This window comes from Sus scrofa, chromosome 1 (assembly GCF_000003025.6).
Source record: "Sus scrofa isolate TJ Tabasco breed Duroc chromosome 1, Sscrofa11.1, whole genome shotgun sequence".
Classification (NCBI taxonomy): Eukaryota; Metazoa; Chordata; class Mammalia; order Artiodactyla; family Suidae; genus Sus; species Sus scrofa.
The window spans coordinates 126,998,510-127,020,172 of NC_010443.5; the positions used below are offsets into that span (position 1 = coordinate 126,998,510).

At 40.8% G+C, this 21,663-nt stretch overlaps 1 protein-coding gene across 1 annotated transcript; it reads right to left on the reverse strand.

The window, feature by feature from the left end:
- EIF3J (eukaryotic translation initiation factor 3 subunit J) lies at positions 104 to 20,755 on the reverse strand. Its single transcript, XM_003121533.6, has 8 exons — positions 20,573 to 20,755; positions 20,384 to 20,487; positions 8,488 to 8,545; positions 8,127 to 8,218; positions 5,637 to 5,751; positions 2,905 to 3,066; positions 1,518 to 1,591; positions 104 to 1,193 (listed from the first exon to the last, which is right to left on the reverse strand). The coding sequence occupies exons 1-8, from the start codon at positions 20,619 to 20,621 to the stop codon at positions 1,062 to 1,064; spliced, it is 786 nt and encodes a 261-aa protein (XP_003121581.3). The 5' UTR covers positions 20,622 to 20,755; the 3' UTR covers positions 104 to 1,061.

A 21,663-nucleotide genomic window follows, 5' to 3' on the forward strand; every position in this document is an offset into this window, starting at 1 on the left:
ACTCATCAAGTACTTACTAATCTCTGTAAGTATATTGAGAACTCTAGTCCCAAGAGCTTTGTTCTATACTCTCCAAAGGTATCTCTTGGGAGGTAACACAAAATTTAAGTCCTTACAATAGTAACTTTATTAAATTAGTTGCTTTATAAAACATTGCAGATGTCATAATTGTTAACATAACAATTTACCAAACTGTAATTAACTGGTGCAGTTTGCTGAGCATGTTTTATAAAGGAAAGGAAATGCCAAAACCCTGTTAAAGTTGTCCATTGCAGCCTAGGAGAACAGAAGAGGTTTGTTTCTCAGACACTTAAATCAGGCAGATAAAACAGGTAGAGTTCCCCTCCCCCATCTGAAGCACTCCATTGGTAGAATAGTCTGATAAATAGAAACTAGACAGTCTATGCATTCAAGAGATTCCACAACTTGCAATGCAGTAATGGAGAGGTTTACCTTCTTCAGCTTCAAAGTTGGAGGGTTTTGGTCTTTTAATTTTTAAGTATCAAACTAGTGCTTTTCAGTCGCCGTATCTTCAGAGATAAGCAGTCTTCTTCACAATGTATTTTTAATATCCTCACGCTCAATTTTAAGACAAAGCAATTTTAATACTAGGTGCATACCACATGCCCTTGCTGCAGACTGCTTTTCTTGACAAGTTATGAAGTAGTTCAAGGAGGTATGGTTAAGGCTGTATTACTGAATGGTGCTGGTAAATACTACACAATTTTTTGTCATGTTGCAACCTTTGTTTCCAATTTAGTGACTGCTGCTATGGAATCAGATAGCAACAATGACAACATTATTAGGTTTTTTTTTTTGTTTTTTTTTTTTAAACTATGATTTAGTAGCAACGAAGGTTCCCAATTTTAACCCCTTGGCAGCAAGATCCAAGTTCCCTCATTTGCACATTAGCACCTAAGTGTCAAGGAGTTAAATAAACAGCACAAAAGATACTGCACTTCTGATTGTAGCATTTGGCAGAACTGAAAGGAAAGGAAGTTGTGCTACATGTTGAAGGGATTGTGGGCAACAGAAAGAAGACACCAGGAGAAGATAAAATGTCACATGAAGTCTTCATAGTCTTGTACATATCCTCCATCATAACCACCATAATCTGCGAGATCATCTTTCATGGTGGCCTTTAATCCCCCTCCAGGAACCACACCTTTCTTCTTCTTTTTGGCTTTGCTTTGCTGAAGACAGAAGAGAGTTAATTCATGAGACTTTATCTACTACAGGCATCTTATATCAATATACCAAGGCTTCTGGTCCCAGAAAAACCTAGTTCTCTAGGGGAGATCCCAGACCTAATCCAGGGTAATTTATTAATTCAGAAAAAGATGGACATGACTGTAAACAAAAGGATGGTAATGGCACTCACATTCTTGGTCCTCTTCTAATATAAAGGGCACTGGTGAACTGCTTGACTTGTCAGGCTCCTATTACACTTGTTAAGAATATTATGTCTATACCTCAATCCTAATTAAATACACATTTCCCACACAGCTTGCTCTTACCTTTTCTTGTTTCTGTTTTTCACTGCAGAGTACAGTCAATGAATTGGTAATCTTTTTCAAGTCATCAATTTCCACTAAAAAAAAAAAAGCATACCAAAATTAATTTTAATTTAATTTTGGAGAGTAAGTACAAGCAAAATATATATTCTTCCACAGTGTTGTAAGATACCAATTTGTCCATCATTAACTTCAGTAACTTTGAAAAGGCTATTATTTCTCCTGTTTAACATGATAGAGAATCACTCAGTTTATGGCTAGGCTCACAAATCAGAACTCTTTAAAGTAAAATGGCAAACTCAGCAACAAAAGTTTATAATGACCTGTAACCACCAAGACACCTCTGCTCAACCAGGGAGACAGTGCAAGTGTCTTCATAGCTCACAGTGCTCCCTTTTCTTTTTTCCATTCTAAAGACGCTAAGAAAACCGTGAGTTACAGAAATAACACATTCCTGATGCCTCAATGAGGAGTGTCTGAATGAACATGGAATGACAATTCTTAAACCTAGAGATGATAACTCTCATCCTGTGGCTGCCTCCATTTTCCAGCACAGGAAATCTCAGAAATCTAAGTGCTCTACCATGAAAAAGCCTGTTTAGTGGATAACATATCCTTCTATCTTAGCTGGAAACAGACATGAATTTTTAGCTACCAAAAAAAAGTGTTCAGTTTTGATTAGAGAGCACCTTCAAAAACAGGGAAAACTGGAGCTCCCCTTGTGGCTCAGCAGGTTAAGGACCCTATCAAATACAGCACTGACCAAATTCAGAACCCCACATTAGTAATAATTTCCCAAAGAAAACCCAATTTAAAATTGGGTAGAATTTCTTTTTATCAATCTTAAAAACAGCAAATACTAGCAAAGCCAATCCCTTCCACCTTAGTGCTATATCCACCCTGGCTGTCACTCCCATATCCCTGCCCCTGAAATGTATGACTCTTCTCAGGGCAGGAAACCAAGTTCAAGGACCCAGAGAATGCTGCCACCTCTGTTGAGCATGGGCTTCCTCATTTATAAAATGAACAGACACGCACTGTGGTCTCATTCAGCTCTAAAATTCTTTATGATTTTCCCCCAATGACACTCTCCTAGCCCCCTTCAATATGTAATTAGATAAAAGAAGCAGCTAGTGTTTTATTAGCTGTTGTGCCAACAAGCACCGATGTCTCTGAGAAGCTGCTGTAAAAGGATTTAGAAGGCATCCTCCAAAGACAAAAATCCACTCAAGGTATCTTTGCAGAACAACATTCCCAAGCTAACTGCTAAAAAGCAAATCCTTAAGTATATTACAGCTTTCCTTCCCCACAAAGTCAATCTCCATCCTCCTGAGAATAACGTGCCCTTAGTAAAATCCATCCACAGAGGCCAGAGGTTAGAGTTACTTACATGAAATACACACATCTCGAACTAAGGCTTCCAAAAAACTGGCATAATATAATGACTTTTCATATTGTGTAATTTTATCTTTTAGCAACTTTCCAAACTCTGTGAAGTCATCTCTTGAAGATGGGTTCATGGCATCTATTCCATAAATTGTATTATTAACACCTGTAGAAGAAAGGTAACACTGAAAACATCAAATATTTTTTTAAGTTTAGAGACCAATTAGATAACTGAGTGACCTTGGTATTTCATTCTAAAGCAGAGATTCAGAGTTCCCGGCATGGCTCAGTGGTTAACAAATCCGACTAGGAACCATAAGGTTCGATCCCTGGCCTCGCTCAGTGGATTAAGGATCCGGCGTTGCCATGAGATGTGGTGTAGTTTGCAGATGCGGCTTGGATCCCGAGTTGCTGTGGCTGTGGCGTAGGCTGGCGGCTACAGCTCCAATTCGACCCCTAGCTTGGGAACCTCCATGTGCCACAGGAGCGGCCCAAGAAATGGCAAAAAGAAAAAAAAAAAAGATATTTTATTATTTTTTTTGTCTTTTCTAGGGCCACACCCACGGCATATGGAGGTTCCCATATCAAATCGGAGCTGTAGCCGCCGGCCTATGCCAGAGCCACAGCAACACGGGATCCGAGCCGCGTCTGCAACCTACACCACAGCTCATGGCAACGCTGGATCCTTAATCCACTGAGCGAGGCCAGGGATCAAACCTGCAACTTCATGGTTCCTAGTAGGATTCGTTTCCACTGTGCTATGATAGGAACTCTTAAAAGCAGAGGTTCTTAAGCTGAGTCCACTGAATTGCTTGGACAGGATTCAAGTGGTTTGTACATAATTATTGCATCACAAGTTATTTCAATATTTTGATACCTATTTCAATACAACAAATTTCCTTTCTAAGTAATAAAACCCTGAGTGTTTTACACATTTAAAACACTATATTGGAGTTCCCTGGTGACCTAGTGAATTAAGGACCCAGGGTTGTCACTGCTGTGGCTCAGGTTGCTGCTGTGGCAAGAGTTGAATTCCTAGCCTTGGAACTTCTGCATGCCACAGGTGCAGCCAAAAAAAAAGTAAAAAACATTATATTAAGGGGCCCACAGGCTTCACCGGACTGCCGAAGGAGTCCCTGGCACATAAGGGTTTTTGTCTAAGAATACCACAGAAAAGTGGCAAGAAAAAGAAAAAAGCAGAGCAAGGAAAGATAGTTCCAGTGAAAGTATCCAGCTCACTAGTATCAGAAGCTAAGCAGGAGTAAACCATGTGTTAAATCCCAATAGAAAAATGAATCTGACCTAAAAGGATTCTAGGCTATGAGACATTATGCTTCTGTATATGCCTCAATAGTCAAGTAAATTAGTTGTTAACGTACCATTAATTCAGTATTTTAGTGTGAGAAACACAACACTAAATTCCTATTAACAAAATGATCACTGTGTGAATACATGTTTTTCCCTTTTAATCTATAATTGGTGTCCCATCTTAGAATTTACAGCTACCACATAAGCCCTTCTCTTTAATAAACACATGGGTGGCTTTTGCCATTCTATGAAGACAGGATAATAGCCAAGTGCCCTCTGTAGCAGTGTACTAAAAAACATGCCAAGCACATGCCAGTGCACAAGAGCATCCATGGCAACTCTTGATATTGTTAGAGATCCACTGAGAGATAAAGTCACATTTCCAATAGAAAGGAGAATGATCACTAGAGTCAGCCTGCTTGATCCATCTTAAAGAAGGGGGAGGGGGAATCAAGATAACTAGATCATTCTTGGCTCCAGGTTTCAACTCAAAGTTATTCAACTATTTCAACATGATAGTCTATTCTGAAAAATACTCTTATCAGTAGAGACAACAACTGTTAAATGAAGCGAGAGCTTTTAACTATTTCTCTGGCCATGTTTCTTACTTTACCTTCTATACCACGTAAATCACCCCCTGGAACACTCTGAACTTCTGTATTTACAGAATCCTGAACATTATCTACAGTCAGTTCAGTGTGTAAGTCTCACAGCTACAAAACTCTTCACAAAAGCTGATAAATTTCATAAAGCTGATAAATACATTTAAAGCAGCAGTACACTTTATTTGGGTTTAAAGACTTTTGGCCATACCCGCAGTATGTGGAAGCTCCCAGGCCAGCGATCAAACCTGAGCCACTACAGTGACAATGCCAGATCCTTAACCCGCTGTGCCACAAGGGAATTTCTTTAACGACTTTTTATCTTAATAATCTTTTATATGATACTCAATATAATTATTCAAAATTCTGAACATGTATCTCATTCTACTTTAAATAATGAAATCTCAAAATATAAACGAGATTAAAAACTGCTTTCTAATATCTAAATAAGCTAGTATCGTGTTTCTTCAAATAAGATATCTTCTGGAGTTTTCATTGTGGCTCAACGGTAATGAACCCGGCTAGTATCAATGAGGATGCAGGTTCGATCCCTGGCCTTGATCTGTGGGTTAAGGATCCAGTGTTGCCGTGAGCTATGGTGTAGGTCACAGATATGGGTTGGATCTCATGCTCCTATGGGTGTGGTATAGACCGGAAACTGCAGCACTGATTACCCCTAGCCTGGGAACCTCCATAAGCTATAGGTGTCCTAAAAAAGCAAAAAGCAAACAAACAAAAAAACCACCCCGAATTTTCATAACTAGTAAGACTGCCGCAGTATTCACCTGGAATTACAATACTGCACTCCTATCACACCTCCACTTACCAAAAGTTTCTTTTGCTAATTCGAGGTCTGACTCTTCCTGTAGTTTCTTTAGCCGTAGTTTATCTGCTAGTTGTTCTTCTGGAGTTAGCACTTTAGGTTCTTCAGGCTCTTCTAACTAAAATGAGACAGAAATGAAGTTTTAGAAGGGCTAGGACTATAACGGACCCAGTACACTTCTGTACTACATGAATTTTTTACCTAAACATGTAAATAATAAAAGACACTTATAAGTATTTACTGTATTTGAGGCATTCTTCTAAACATTTTAGATATTCTTACCCCAATTTTAAAGGAAAGAAATTTGAGGCACAGAGAGGTTAAACTGTCCTTTGTAAGAGGTAACACAGGTGATAATTTGATAAGAGTTGAGATGTGAAAACTGGGTTTACTTTATAATTATTTTAAACTAGGGAACTGAGACTGTAGGTAAGGTGAAAATGGCACCCTCATATACTCTGGCTAAGGCTGTATATGGAAACCACCTTTCTATACCTTTCTAGTAATATGCATCAAATCTTAAAAATACTCTTCTATGCTTATTTCTTTAATTGATTTAATTTTTTATTTTTCGGCCAAGCCCATGGCATGCAGAAGTTCCCACGTGAGGGATTGAGCCCATGCCACAGCAGCAACACAAGCCACAGCAGTGACAAGGTCAGATCTTTAACCCACTGAGCCACCAGTCATTTTAAAGAGAGAAAAAGAGACACTCTAGGAGATTTAGGATACATTAACAATGAAGTACAATGAAAGGTCCCTGTCTAAATAAACCATATTTAAAGACATTTGGGGACAATTAAATAAATTTGTATAAACTGTATCGGTTGATGTTTAAAAAGTACTGTTCATTACATTAGGAATGTGAACATGTGAGACATATTCTTGCCTTTTCAGAGATGCAAACCAAGTATTTAAAGATGAAATGCATAATGTTTATTTACTTGATTATATTTTAGAAAAGAAAGAAAGAAAGAAAGCAAAAACAGATGAAGCAAGTGTAGCAAAATGCACCCACGGCATGCAGAAGTTCCTGTGCCAGGGAACAAACCCATGCCACAGCAGTCACAATACTGGATCCTTAACCCACTGAGCCATAGGGAACTCTTTATATAGTCTCTTGAAATTTTTAAATGAAAACTCAAAAAAATAAAGCTCTCTATGATCTATGGAAAGATCTCCATGATAAATAAAGCAAGGTGAAAACTAAAAAAGGGGGGGAATACAACTATAATGTTGTATCCAAAGACAAAGTCACCTGGAAGACATAAGAAGCCAGTATCAGAGTTCCAATTGTGGCGCAGTGGAAACAAATCCAACTAGGAACGATGAGGCTGCAGGTTCGATCCCTGGCCTCGATCAGTGGGTTACAGATCTGCCGTTGCCTTGAGCTGTGGTGTAGGTTGCAGATGCGGTTCGGATCTGGCGTTGCTGTGGCTGTGGTGTAGCCCGGTGGCTGTAGCTCCAATTTGACCCCTAACCCGGGAACCTCCATATGCTGTGAGTGCGGCCCTGAAAAAACAAGAAAAGAGAAAAGAAGAAAGAAAGGAAAAAACAAAGGAAGGAAGAAACCAGTATTTACTTATGGGAGAGAGGGAGAAATAGGACAAATGAGTGAAGAGATGGGAGTGCTTCTTAACACTGTTTTGATTTTTTGGTGGGCTGGGGGCACAACCATAGCATATGGAAGTTCTTGGTCAAGGGATCAAATCCAAGCCACAGCTGCAGCAATGCCAGATCTTTAACCTGCTATGCCACAGTGGGAACTTCACTGTTTTGATTTTTGAATCATGTAAATGTTTTTTATTCAAAAAGTAAATTAACATAAAATTCCTGATCTTGCTCCAAATAATCAAGAACAAAAACATTTATATAGTACATGACAGAGAAATGGACACTTGTGTATTTCACTCAATATGTACACTGCAAATAAAAGACTAATTGCAGCTAGCAGAAGTGCAGGCCCTGACAAAAATCACTGGCTACAGTCACAACACAATCATAACCATTCTCAAATGTCTGAAAACTTAAAAGGCATTCTAATTTATAAAGCTTCTGGGTTTGGTTTTTGTAAAAACCACAAATTCAGTTTGTTTTGGGATCACCTTATCCAGTGGTGTCCATTTACAGTCTTTACAAAGCTCTTCAAATGATTAGGTAATGTTTGCCTCCTGTTAAGATACTGTACCACTACTGATGTGAGAATTCTGTATTTTAGAAAATGAATAGGGAGTCCCAGTCATGATTCAGACGAAGCAAATCTTAGTAGTATCCATGAGGACACAGGTTCTACCCTTGGCCTCGCTCAGTGGGTTAAGGATCCGGCGTTGCTGTGAGCTGTGGTGCAGGTTGCAGATGCGGCTCGGATCTGGTGTTGCCATGGCTGTGGTGTAGGCCAGAAGCTGTAACTCCAATTCAACCCCTAGCCTAGGAACCTCCACATGCCTCTGATGTGGCCCTAAAATAAAGACAGGAAAAAAAAAAAGTATTTACCCTCTTTTTAATTTCTTCTTGCCTTTTCTTCTGTTGCCGTTCTTTCTCTTTTATCTTCTCTGCTATTTTTTTCTTTTCTGAAATTTTTACTTCTGAAAGTAAAGACGTTTCAATCAGTTATCTTGAATATTTTCCACATCCTCTATTTTCTCCTCTAACAGAAAAGGGGCAGAGGTCTAATTGCATTATGTTTTAAAAAGAGAGAAGAGATGCAGGGAGGAGAGAAGGAAGTAGGAGTGGAAGGATGTTGGTTTCTAAAAATACCAAATTTTCTAATTTTGCAGGCATTTTGTCATTTGTCTTAAGTATCAGAAATTCAGTAAGATATAAAACCAAAAATGGAGGAACCCTAGTGACTTACCTGGTTTTACTTCTGCTTCCTCTTTTTTTTCATCATCATCATCATCATCCCAGTTATCCTAAAGAAAAAGGACTTCCATGAATACTTCTTGCATGTTTACTTTTCCATGTGATCTTTACTATCAGCCTACCTCCACAGAAACAAGCTTCTTGGTATTTGGGGGAGAGCTGCGTTAAATTTACAAATTATTTTGGGAGAATTGACATCTTTTAATGTTGAACTGCCCTAGCCCAGAAAAGCGCTATCTTTACATTTGTTCAAGCCTACTTTTTTTATCTTTCAAGGAATGTTTTTAAGGTTGCTCTCTTATAGGTTCTGTGCATTTCTCTTTAGATTTTAACCCTGAGTATTTCATCTTCTCTGTTGCCATTGTATATAGGTTTTTTTTTTTTTTTTTTTTTAATGTCCTCTAGCTGGTCATTATTTTAGCATATTTTTTCTTTTTATGTCCTCTAACTGGTTATTATTTAGCTTTTTACATTTGTTCAAGCCTACTTTTATATCTTTCAAGGAGTGTTTTAAGGTTTCTCTCTTACAGGTTCTGCACATTTCTCTTTAGGTTTGTCCCTGAGTATTTCATCTTCTCTGTTGCCATTGTAATATAGGTTTTTTTTTTTTCTTTTTGTTTTTATGTCCTCTAACTGGTTTTTGTATGTTAGTTCTATATCCTGCTACCTTGCTGAATTCTTTTATCACTCAAGTTAGTTCCACCATTCATTTTCTAGGGTTTGCAAGGTATACTACCAAATCATCTACAAACAAGAGATAGCTTTCTTTCTTTGCCAATTCCTGTGCCTATACAATTGATTTCTTTCATCTAATTGCACTGGTGAAACCTCTAGTACAGTGTGAATGAACAGTGGCAGATAAAATGAGCATCACTGCCTTGTTCTTCTCTTAAAGGAAATGCCTTTAGTGCTTCCCCATGAAGTGTTACGCACCCCACCACATTTACGCAGGAAAATTTATCCATTTTTTTCTTTTATTGCCTCTGGAGTTCAAGTCAGTTAGAAAGTCCTTTCTGGAGTTCCCGTCGTGGTGCAGTGGTTAACGAATCCGACTAGGAACCATCAGGTTGCGGGTTCGGTCCCTGCCCTTGCTCAGTGGGTTAAGGATCCGGCGTTGCGTGAGCTGTGGTGTAGGTCGCAGACGCGGCTCGGATCCCACGTTGCTGTGGCTCTGGCGTAGGCCGGTGGCTACAGCTCGGATTGGACCCCCTAGCCTGGGAACCTCCATATGCCGCGGGAGCAGCCCAAGAAATAGCAAAAAAGACAAAAAAAAAAAAAAAAAAAAAGAAAGTCCTTTCTTAAAGTATTTTTTGGGAGTTCCTGTTGTGGCTCAGCAGTAATAAACATGACAAACATTCAAGAGGATGAGGGTTCGATTCCTGGCTTCTTTCAGTGGGTTAAGGATTTGGTGTTGCCGTGAGCTGTGGTGTAAGTCACAGATGCGGCTCGGATCCCAAGTTGCTGTGGCTATGGCGGAGGCCAACAGCTACAGCTCTGATTCAACCCCTAGCATGGGAACCTCCATATTTTTAGGGCGGGTGCAGCCCTAAAAGACAAAAAAAATTCCACTTTTCTCATATTTTATAATAACTATAGGAGTTCCCATTGTGGTGCAGTGGTTAACGAATCCAACTAGGAACCATGAAGTTGCGGGTTCGGTCCCTGCCCTTGCTCAGTGGGTTAAGGATCTGGCGCTGCCGTGAGCTGTGGCACAGGTCGAAGACGCGGCTCGGATCCTGCATTGCTGTGGCTCTGGCATAGGCTGGCAGCTACAGCTCCAATTCGACCCCTAGCCTGGGAACCTCCATATGCTACAGGATTGGCCCAAGAAATGGCAAAAAGACAAAAACAAAACAAAACAAAACAACACCTATAAACGGACTATAATGGAATATAATCTTTAAAAATTGTGAATCACTATGTTGTGCACCTGAAACTTACAATACTGCACATCAATTATACCTCAATTTAAAAAGGTCCATCTTTGCCCCATGATTTACCATACACTACTTGGTCTATTTTTGCTTTCTACTCTATTCCACTGGTCTATTGTCTTTTCACATACCAGTCCTATAATGTTTTAAGTAGAGGCTTTATATATTTTTCTAGATAGCTAGAAAGAATTTTAATGACAAAATCGGTATGTGAGAACATAGTTTCTTCTAGCTAAATGGGATTGCCATCACAAGATGCAAAGAACAGTTTTAAGAAAAGAAGCAACAAGAGTTCCCGCTATGGCACAGTCGGTTAAGAACATGACTGCAGAAGCTCAGATGCTGCATAGGTTGCAGCTGTGACTCAGATTCAATCCCTGGCCAGGGAACTTCCATATGCCCCAAGAGCAACCATAAAAATTTAAAAAAAAAAAAAAAAAAAAAAGGCAATGAAGGTAGAAATGATTAATATCTACAACTTCTTGATCAACAAGTGTTCTTTTTTTTTTAAAAAAATTGGGACATACAGTTACTTTACAATGTTGTTAGTTTTAGGTGTACAGCAAAGTGATTCAGTTATACATATGTATATATTCATTCTTTTTTGGATTTCTTTCCCATTATAGTATGTTTTTATGTAAGCTGGGGATAATGTTCCTTTGCAGGTTTTCAAGTTTTTTAGTGTTTTATTGGCCATTCTTGCATGTTTGCTTTTTCATATTAACTTTTACACTGCCTTGTCTAATGCCACAAAATAGCTTCTTCATTAACAATTAAAACATGAGACAACCAAGCCAAAACTAATAGCCCTTGAATAATTCAGTTGTTTTAAATGAAAAATTGAGAAGGCTTTATTTTATACTTCTTACTTTCCTAAATGTAAAAGCACCCACTATTCTAGCCCATAGCTTGATTATTTCAAACAATATTCTTCTATACAACACAACCCTTGTTAATGAATTAAATCTTTACAAAAATTTAAAGGCAGTTTTGAAAGAGTTGAGCTGGAGTTCCCTCTGTGGCTCAGCAGGTTATGAACCTGACTAGTATCTATGAGGATGTGGGTTTGATCCCTGGCCTTGCTCAGTGGATTAAGGATCCAGTGTTGCCATGAGCTGTGCTGTAAGTTGCAGATGTAGCTTAGATCACACCTTGATGTGGCTGTGGTACAGGCTGGCAGCTGCGGCTTATATTTGACCCCTAGCCTGGGAACGTCCATATGCTGTAGGTATGGTTCTAAAAAGCAAAAAATAAAATAAAATTTTTAAAAGAGTTAAGAACTGATCAACAGCTTCATCAAACTCACTCCCCAACTTGGGTGGGGCACTTTGAGGTAGATCTACACTCTGTCTTTTCTGTACTTAACACAGTCACTGAGCTAAGTATAAACCAATTATCAAGCAATCTCCTAAAGGCTTCTCAGAATTTAGTAAAGGCTTCTCAGAATTTAGAAGGTTTAATAGAGAAAGACACAGCCCTGTGTTTAAATAGGGCTTTAATCTATAGGTAGCCTGACACCACTACCTCAGCAACCATCAGGCACACTATGACTTGCCATTTGAAGCCGAGCCACAGGATGGCAAATGCAATGCAGGAGGCCCTGACGCTACTGGAAGAGGGAGAGGCTGAGTAATATGCCAGAATTATGATGCCAAGCTTCTGGTTTTATAACAAGACAGGTCATAAATCTGAAAGTCTAAGTATATAAACTAGCCAAGTCTTGACTCTTAATAAAATCTGTAAATCCAAAGAAATAATAATTAAAAAAAACTGATTAAGTCTGCCATGGGGTCTACAAGCAGTGGGAAGGACTTTGTATAAAAGTATTTTTTTTATAATAACCTTACTTTTGCAATTTAACCCAAGTTCATAGTTAAGACACTGAAAGCAAACCAGATAGTCACAGAACATCTAAGATATTGGAGTTAGAAATTAGAGAGTAAATGTTTATATTGCCCTGCTGGCTTGCTTAAGTGCTTGTATCAATACACCATAGTACAAAAGGAACCAGAGAGCTAAAAATAAAAGTTAACTATCAGGAGTTTTTGGTTGTCGTTTTAATCTTCACAGAACATAGGGAAGCTGGGTCTGTGAGTGATATGCTGCTTATGTGGTGCTTCAGATAGAAGGAACATGTGCTTACTTCCAGGGGATGTTTATTTATAACTCCCTACTAATAATAGTGATGATACTAATAATCATAATAGATAGCATTTACTGAGTGCTTACTTTGCACCAAGCACTGCAAAGGACTTTACATAGAGTAATAGAGTTAATCTTCACAAAAGTCCTATAAGGTGGTGTTATATCCCCTTTTACATAGAAGGATACTATCCCATGATTTCAGTGAAAAATAACGAAGGAATGTGTTCTGAACAGGCCCAAATTCCTTTAAAGTGACTTTTTCTTCTTCTTTTTTTTTTTTTTTCCCGCCTTTTCTAGGGCTGCTTCCATGGTATATGGAGGTTCCCAGGCTAAGGGTCTAACCCAGAGATGTAGCCTCTGGCCAGAGCCACAGCAATGCCAGATCTGTTCTGAGTTTGTAACCTACACCACAGCTCAGGGCAATGCAGGATCCTTAACCCACTGAGTAAGGGCCAGGGATCAAACCCACAACCTCATGGTTCCTAAGTCGGATTCGTTAACCACTGAGCCACGATGGGAACTCCTAAAGTGACTTCGTACCCGAGTCCTCAAGTATAAAATAAATACCTGGGAACTAGGTCCCTCCATACCAAAATTTGTTCTTTCAATTAGCTCTATAATGAGCTCCCCTGGAATTACAGGAAATCTCATCAAAGAGAGGAGTTATGGCACTTACTAAGATATACCCAGTGCAACTATGTCCGTTATTCATCTCAAAATGATCTGTGATGGATTTTTACTAATTTTTTTTTTTGTGTGTGTGTCTTTTTAGGGCTGAACGTGCAGCATATGTAGGTTCCCAGGCTAGGGATTGAATCAGAGTTGCAGCTACTGGCCTACACCACAGCCACAGCAACATCAGATCTGAGCTGTGTTTGCGACCTACGCCACAGCTCACAGCAATGCCGGATCCTTAACCAACTGAGCAAGGCCAGGGGTCAAACCCATGTCCTCATGGATACTAGTTGGGCTTGCTACTGCTGAGCCATGACGGGTACTCTGACTTCTACTAATTTTAAGAAACAAGTCTAGCAGCCTCTGGTAGTAGGAGGACAAGAAGGGAGAAGTATAATTGAAAATGAGGAGTTCCCGTCGTGGCTCAGTGGTTAATGAATCCGACTAGGAGCCATGAGGTTTTGGGTTCGATCTCTGCCCTTGCTCAGTGGGTTAAGGATCTGGCATTGCAATGAGCTGTGGTTTGGATCCTGAGTTGCTGTGGCTCTGGCGTAGGCTGGCAACTACAGCTCCGATTGGACCCCTAGACTGGGATCCTCCATATGCCGTGGGAGCGGCCCAAGAAAAATGGCAAAAAGACAAAAAAAAGAAAAAGAAAAGAAAAAAGAAAATAAGCAGTTCCATCTCAATAACTCTATCACAGAGAAACAGACACAAAGGGTAGCAGTACGGTTTGATGCTGATGTTCCTCAGCTCCCTCTACATAAAACACTGCCCCACCCATATCACTACTCCTTCAGTATCTTATTCACGCCAACTTCATGTCCCACCTCTATCCCGTCCCTGGTTTCCCTATCAAAGCATAAACCTTATTCCAGACAGTTTTTAAACCGTCTCATCAGTGCAAACATGAGGAGGTTACCCAGAATTCCACTATACAATCAATTTTAGTGGCAAAACAAGTGGTTCCTATCAATTAGTCCTGGAAACAACCATGACATCTGCTCTTCCAGTTCATAAAAGGACCATGAAAAGCAAGCCTTGCCTTATCATAATATCATAAATTGACTATACTTCAATAAAACATTTAAAAATGGAGAGAGAGAGAGAGAGAGAAAAAAAAAGCAGCCTTTGCCTGTCACCCTTACCTTATAGTGCTTGAAACAAGTCTTGCCCTGATGTTACTCCCACTTTAGGGACAAGTCCCTAAAGAAGGGAGCATGGTGATGTCAGCCAAAAATGACTGACCATACTTCCAATAGATGTAATCTCAGATGCAGAAGGCCAGGTAGCTTTCCCAGGAACTTAGTTTTTACTTCTTCAGTTATAAAAGTACATAAAAAGTAGGATATCTAAATCTGCCCAATTTTCCATAAACATCACAATTTTGTAAATGCTAACAATCAATTCAGATAAAATGCAAGGTTCCTAGAGAAACACCTAAAATTAACTCTTGAAATAGGGAGTAAATCTATAATTTAGTAAGCCCTAAATGACTCTTTGGTTCAAGAGATTACCTATCAATATCCAATTAAATTCTTCACTCAATTATTTTTGGTAGCCAATAAATCCTCTAAAAATAATATCCAATTTATCTCTCAAAGTATCAACCAGGTTACTCTCCTAAAATGCCTAGTTTCCTTAGAAGAGAGACTATTTATAAACTACCCACTTATCTATACTCTTGTTCTATAGATACACACCCAGCATCATTTGAGCTGTTTTCTTCTGAAAGGGATGGCTGCTTTTCAAGTTTAAAGCCTGCTTCCCAATCGAATATGAATAAGAACTGAAACAAAACAAATTTTTTAAATCCTTTCTTTTTATTTCTAATAATGCAGCCAGTATTTGGTTAGTCTGTCATTTTTACAATGTACAACTACACAATGTCACATGCAATGAGAGAACACATTTAGGGCTGAAAATGCTTTCCAACTTAAGCAAGATATATTTATAGATCGTCAAATAGACGTAGCTTCAAATGAGCAGTAAAATTCTTCTGTCCCATAGCAATAACCCATTAACTGAAATATACTCCTCCCTCCTTTTCCTCTTTTAAGTAGTTTGGCTTAGATAAAGCATAATCTCTTGCAGGAAACGTCTTTTACTGGTTTTCTGTAAGCTGTATCAACCTACTCTGACAGACTTCAGAACTCTAGTGAGCTCCTGCCATAGGCAGACCTACCAGCAAAGTCTACTTTTTAAAAGAAGCCCAAATATTTTTCCATCACCTCAGAAATATGCTGGTCTCTAGAAGCCATGGTACCCGCCTCAATAAATTCTACTTCATTTAATTCAATTCATTAAGTTTTCAACATCCTATTATGGCTTAGCATTCAGCTGAATTCCATCTTGATGCCAACTTCTCTCATATTCAGAACTGTTATCAATCAAATTCTTGGTTAAGCTAGGTCAAGAATAAGACAATGAACACTAAACAAGTGGCGTATTTATTTTCAATGGTACAGCATGATAATTAAATGAGGTTAAGTATTTTTCAGTAACAAACATGCTTCCTAACTAAAAACTTCCTAGTTTATAAAACCTGTTAGGGTATTGAAATGATATAGTTAGTACTGTCTTCAAAATAATCTGGTTGGGAGAGGAGAGCAGTAACTGGGGATATAGAAGAAATAAGATTGGTCATGGGTTTACTAAATTTTTCTTTGTACTTATTTCTCACAAGAAGTTACACACACATACTTGCAGATACCATTTCCTAGCAAAATGCCCACCTTCTGAGAATTTCCCAACAATCTCCCATTTCTCTGAAATGTAGATCCCTTACTTCAGAAGTGCTGTTTCCAAAGCTTGAAAAATGTCCTTACTCTAGTATATTTAAACTATTAAACAGGATTGAAGTCTAACAGGCAGTTCAATGGGTAGGATAAGGCAGGCAGTTTTCTATTAAGTCAGTTCTTTAGGATCTTCCCAGGAACTTCTGCATGCCACAGGGGCAGCAAAAAAAGAAAAAACTCAAAAAACAAACTCTACACATTCTGAATAAATGTAGCTTCGAATATGTTTTACTGAAATGACAGGAAACTAGTAAAATGGAGTAAAAGTTGTTTTGTTCCTGCTTGCACCAATGGATGGATACTCACTGCCTTCTTAACAGTCTACACATCATTCCAGCAACACGGAAAGAATCCAGAGATACATGCCAAGCAAACAATTCTCCCCACTGCCTCTGCATAACATCAGGAGGATAATAAGAAAGGGAAAATAATTTGACAGGAAAGTACGCTCCCTAGTTCTCACTTTTCTTTTTTTCTTTGTCTTTTTGACTTTTCTAGCCCCGCTCCCAAGGCATATGAAGGTTCCCAGGCTAGGGGTTTAATTGGAGCTGCAGCCACAGGCCTACGCCACAGCCACAGCCACAGCAACAAGGGATCCAAGCCGGGTCTGCAACCTACACCACAGCTCAGGGCAATGCTGGATCCTTAACCCACTGAGCAAGGCCAGGAATCAAACCTGCAACCTCATGGTTCCTAGTCAGATTCGTTAACCACTGCGCCACAACAGGAACTCCCTAATTCTCACCTTAAATGGGAAGAAGCTTGGGCTTTCCCTCATGAATATTAACAGTTCTATAGTTTCACCCAAATCCACTCTGTCACTTTCAGACAGCTCCTTGCAAAGTCAAGGGCATCAAAATGCTATGTCTACTTAAAGACAGTAAACTACTGGAACAAGTTACTCTAACACAGACCTCAGTTTTCCTTTCATTTCTCAGGACATTACAAACGACATTAAACCTATACTCTTAAATAAACACTGGATGCTGACATAAACTGAAGAACTTAACTGTTTCTACATACTTTACTTTTGAAGACTTTTAAAAAAATTCACATACAGTATTATTTAAGGACTAGGAGTATTTTTCCTGCTGGAAACTAAACTTTGCTTGCATCCCCTTACAAAAGGATTAAGTGCTAAAACATGAGAATTCAGAAATTTGGTATTATAGCTATCCCTTTTTTGGCTGCACCCACGACATGTGGAAGTTCCTGGGCCAGGGATCAAACCCACGCCACACAACAACTCAAGCTGCTGTAGTGACAATACCAGATCCTCAACCCTCTGAGCCATGGAACTCCTACCCCTCTTTTTGAAAGTTCACTTTACACCACTTCGGAACGCTTTTATGAATACCTACATTGGCACCTGTGTTCACTAGATGAAAGAAATCCAAAGAGGATTTTTGCTTTTGTGACAAGTGAAAACAGTATTCAGCATTTGTTTTGCCAGGAGCCATTAGAGAGGCAGCGTGCATCCCAAGCAGCAAGACTTGCATTGCTAAGCTCCTTTCCCAAGCTACCCAGTATCTCAGCATCAAGGTACCATACACAGCTTTGCACTGTATCTGTAAGCATTTGTGCTTTATCTTGATTTATTTTGTGCATCTGTTAGCAAGATGTGTCCTAAGGTTAACTGCTTCTTTTAGCTTAGGAAAGGTTTCATAGCAATGCTCTATTTTGGGGGGTAGCAGGGAAAACCTGTACTCACTAACATTGAAGGTGACAAATTTCAACTCTAGATTGGTAACCTCTGAGCACGCAAAAACTTGCTTGATAACCATGGTCATTCCATTCAAAACAAATTCACAGTAAACAGCCATTGTGGAGAGAACTTACTCCTTCAAGCTTAATAAACCACAAACTGTGGCACAAAAATAACCCTCAGCTACTAGATCTACACAGCCTTAACAAATTTTCCATTAACCAGAAAAATTAAGACTACATCCTCAAGTGAGACGGAATTAACATTTATTGAACGCCTACCAAGTGCCAGGTAACTATGCTTAATGCTTGACACATTATCTCATTTAAAATGCAAAAGGAGTTCCCGTTCCCGTAGTGGCACAGTGGAAAGGAATCTGACTAGGAACCATGAGGTTGTGGGTTCAATCCCTGGCCTCGCTCAGTGGGTTAAGAGTCCGGCATTGCTATGAGCTGTGGTGTAGGTCGAAGACTCGGCTGGGATCTGGTGTTGCTGTGGCTGTGGTGGTGTAGGCCCGCAGCTACAGCTCTGATTAGAACCCTAGTCTGGGAACAAAGGTCTGGGAACCTCCATATGCAGCAGGTGCAGCCCTAAAAAAAGCAAAAAACAAAAACAAAACCCCCCAAAAAATAGAAAATGCAAAATAATTTCCTGAGGTAGCTTCTGTGAAGACTGGGAAACTTAAAAAATTTAAAAATTCTTTATAGAAAATGTCAAGACAACAGCATAGATTCTGGTCTGTCTGATTCCAAATTCCAGGAATCAAACTACTCCATGGATACCTTATCTTAGAAATCTTTGGAGAAACTAAACAGAAATAAACCAATATTTCAACATGGAAATAAAATGAACAAGTTCAGCTTTCTATTCCAAGATCTACATCAAAGTTTCTGTAAAAGAAGTACGCTATTTGTATAAAAGAAAGAAATTCTGCACTTAAAAATGACTGGACAAGATGATCTTTATGGTCCCTCACCAATTAAAAATGTCCAAAATTAATTTCAAGTGGCTAGAACTGTATTTATCAGGATTGATGGCATTTATATCAAATAATTTCAGGCACGCTACCTCATGATATTAATCCAGACTACTTTATTCAAACTTCGTATTTTGGTAATTCTTTCCTGATTTCTCTAGTTGTTTCTTCTCACTCATTCCTAATTTTCTTAACAGATGTCTTAACTCCTACAACCACTATGCACAGAAAAAGTAAAAGGATAAATCTGAACTAAAGGTTCAAGACAGAAAATCTGCCACCACGTAGGGAGGTAACTAGTATCTTGCAATGAGGCTAACACAATCCATTCTCATGTCTACACAACATGTAAATGAAGCATCTAAGTATCTTCACAATACTATTGCTCATTTATTAATCCCAAGGTCTGCAAAACTCAAATCATACTTGAACCTCAGGCAATTCAATGAATTGAACATCCACCTCATCAGATTCAGGAGAAAAGGGTACAATCTAAAAAAGGCAATATTAATATGAAGCTCATAGTGATTATCTAGCTTAAATTTTTTTCAACACAAGCAGAAGGACTTGTAGGGTTGTCAAAGTGAGCTGAAGGGTAAACATTCACCAAATGAATCAAAACCATAAAAAAAATTTCCAAATCATACAAAACTTGATTTTCACAAAAATGAAGTATTTGAGAACTTAGTTAATAAGTCTTAACATTCCACCCTTGAGACTCTGTAGATACTTGAAAACAAAAACAAAAACAAAAACAAAACGCAGTAGTCATAATGTCATCTGAAGTCTTATGATGAGCCCCCAGGAGTTTTCATAAACAAACAGCGAGAGTAAGTTGGGTTCAAATCTATAAGGCATAGGAAAAACACACAAAAAATCACTGTCTCCCTCGTCTTCTCCAACCTTCAAATCTTCATTATTTCCTTATGCTTTCGTGTGTAGGTTATTAAAAACTCACTCTGTAAACCTCTCCATTTTTCAGGTCGCTGTGTGGACTACCCAGGTTTCTGACCACTAACTGCTAGCTATCTCAATACTCAGTTCACCCTTTTACCATAGGGTGGGAGAAAGGAAGCTAAAAATTCTTTCATTTGCGTGGGGGGAAAAAAAGGTGGCTGAAATTAAATCATAATATTTCACTCCTCTAACAGCTCGAACAAACTCTTCAAATGAAGCTTGGGATGTAAATGAGTTACTGGCCTGGGGAAACCTGAGCTCGAAAAAGCAATGGGGTGCAAGACTTTCCATATGGGATAAGCCAGAGGCTCCATCCTCAACTTCCCAGTCTCACCACTGAAGAGCAGCTCCGGACCGCGAAGTTTGCACGTGGGCCGGTCCAGCCTCTGCTGTCACCTCCCGTCGCCAGTTGGCGAGTGGGATCCAGGCCGGAGTGCGGTCCTTCAAAGGGATGGGGCTGGCGTCCTCGCCAAGGAAATCCGAGAGACCACGCTATCGGCCTCCGGCCCCCAGGGCCGGCGAGCGAGGGGAACAGGGCACCACCAGGCCCTACGCTTGCGCCTAGACCCACAGCCCGCAGGCCGGGGCGGCGCCTCTGGGCCCAGAGTCCGTCCGACCGACCGCCCCTCGGCGAGCACCCCGGCCCGCGACGGCGCCAGCTCGCTCCCGCGCTGGCCGGAGCCCCGACCCGCACCCACCTTGACGTCCTCGTCCTCGTCCTCGCCTTCCCAGCGGTCCCCGCCGGCGGTGCCGCCGCCCCCCACCTTCCGCACTGGGTCATCCACGGAGAACGTGTCTGCGTCTACGGAAGAGAGCGAGCTGTGTTAAAGCTTGCTTGGGCGTGGGGCTGGCGCCAGCCCCGGCCTACCCCCGGAACTTCTCCTCACCCCAAGAATCGGAGTCCCCCGCCGCTGCTGCCGCCGCCGCCGCCGCCATCTCGCGCCGGGTATGAGCGTGTGTGAGGCGACAGCGAGCGAGGAGTTAGCGCGGCAGTGAGTCACTGGATCTGCTCTCGTTTGCCGGCGCGGGGCAGGCTGGGACTGTGGCTGACTTAACGCCGGGGCCCAGGCTCCTCCCCCTCTGGCGGCGGCGGCGGCGGCGATGCTCTCGCGGGCGGGAAGGGGGCGTGGAACGCGGTGGGCGAGGCGGAGCGTCCAGTACCCCACGCACCCAGCAGGGTGGTCCTGTCTGCTAGTGGGGTGGGGAGAGAGGAAGAGGCTAGGAGGCAGCCACCCTACGCCCTGGGGAGAAAAATGTAAGTGCGGCGAAGTTAGCAGGGCAGTCCTTTTCCCGGTGCTTGGCTCTCTCCTGCCCTTGCCATCCTAACCCATACCCGCCCGGACCGGTCGGGTGCGCCCTCCTTCTGTTCACATGGATCGCCACCCTTGGCCTCTGGCTGGTCCCAAGGAAACCCGCAGCCTCTCCACGCGGCACTCAGAAGTGGGCTCTGAACGCCGAGCCCGCCTGTGGCGGCAGTCGCCTGGCTCCCCGACCCCAGGAGGGTGCGGTCGCTGGCGGAACGAGGCGGGATCCCTCTGGAAGCCGGTGGTGCATGGGGCGGCCAGGAAGAAGCGAATAGAGAGGGCCAAGCTCCTGGCAGTCTTCCCAGTCAGGGTGTTCAGTCAGCTCCTGGCACGTTTGCCTCCAGGTAGTCACGAAGATATGGAAGGGAGTCCCCATGTTCAAGAATTTTTCCTTCCTGTGAGCCCCCTGAAGTCAATACATTATTCATTCTTTTCGCAGAATAATTTCGGAACTCGATCTGCGCTAAGCGTAAGCTCTAGCCTTGTCCTCGCTCACTCAAGTATAGACATATAAACAAATTTCGACACAGTGAGATGACTGCAACAAAAAGGCATTGTGAGGTTTAGTGTAAAAGGATAGCATTAACCGCAGAGAAGAGAGGTAGGATATATGAAAGGCTACCTGAGGGTAAGTGAGGCCGATAAAGAGTTTTAAAGACCAACCAAGTGAAATG

Coding starts and splice junctions, on each gene's coding strand:
- EIF3J (XM_003121533.6), bottom strand. CDS start 20,621: ATGGCGGCGGCGGCGGCGGCAGCAGCGGCGGGGGACTCCGATTCTTGG. Junction 8,219..8,487: donor GGAAGCAGAAGTAAAACCAG/GTAAGTCACTAG, acceptor CTTTACTTTCAG/AAGTAAAAATTTCAGAAAAG. Junction 3,067..5,636: donor ATTAGCAAAAGAAACTTTTG/GTAAGTGGAGGT, acceptor TTTCTTCTACAG/GTGTTAATAATACAATTTAT.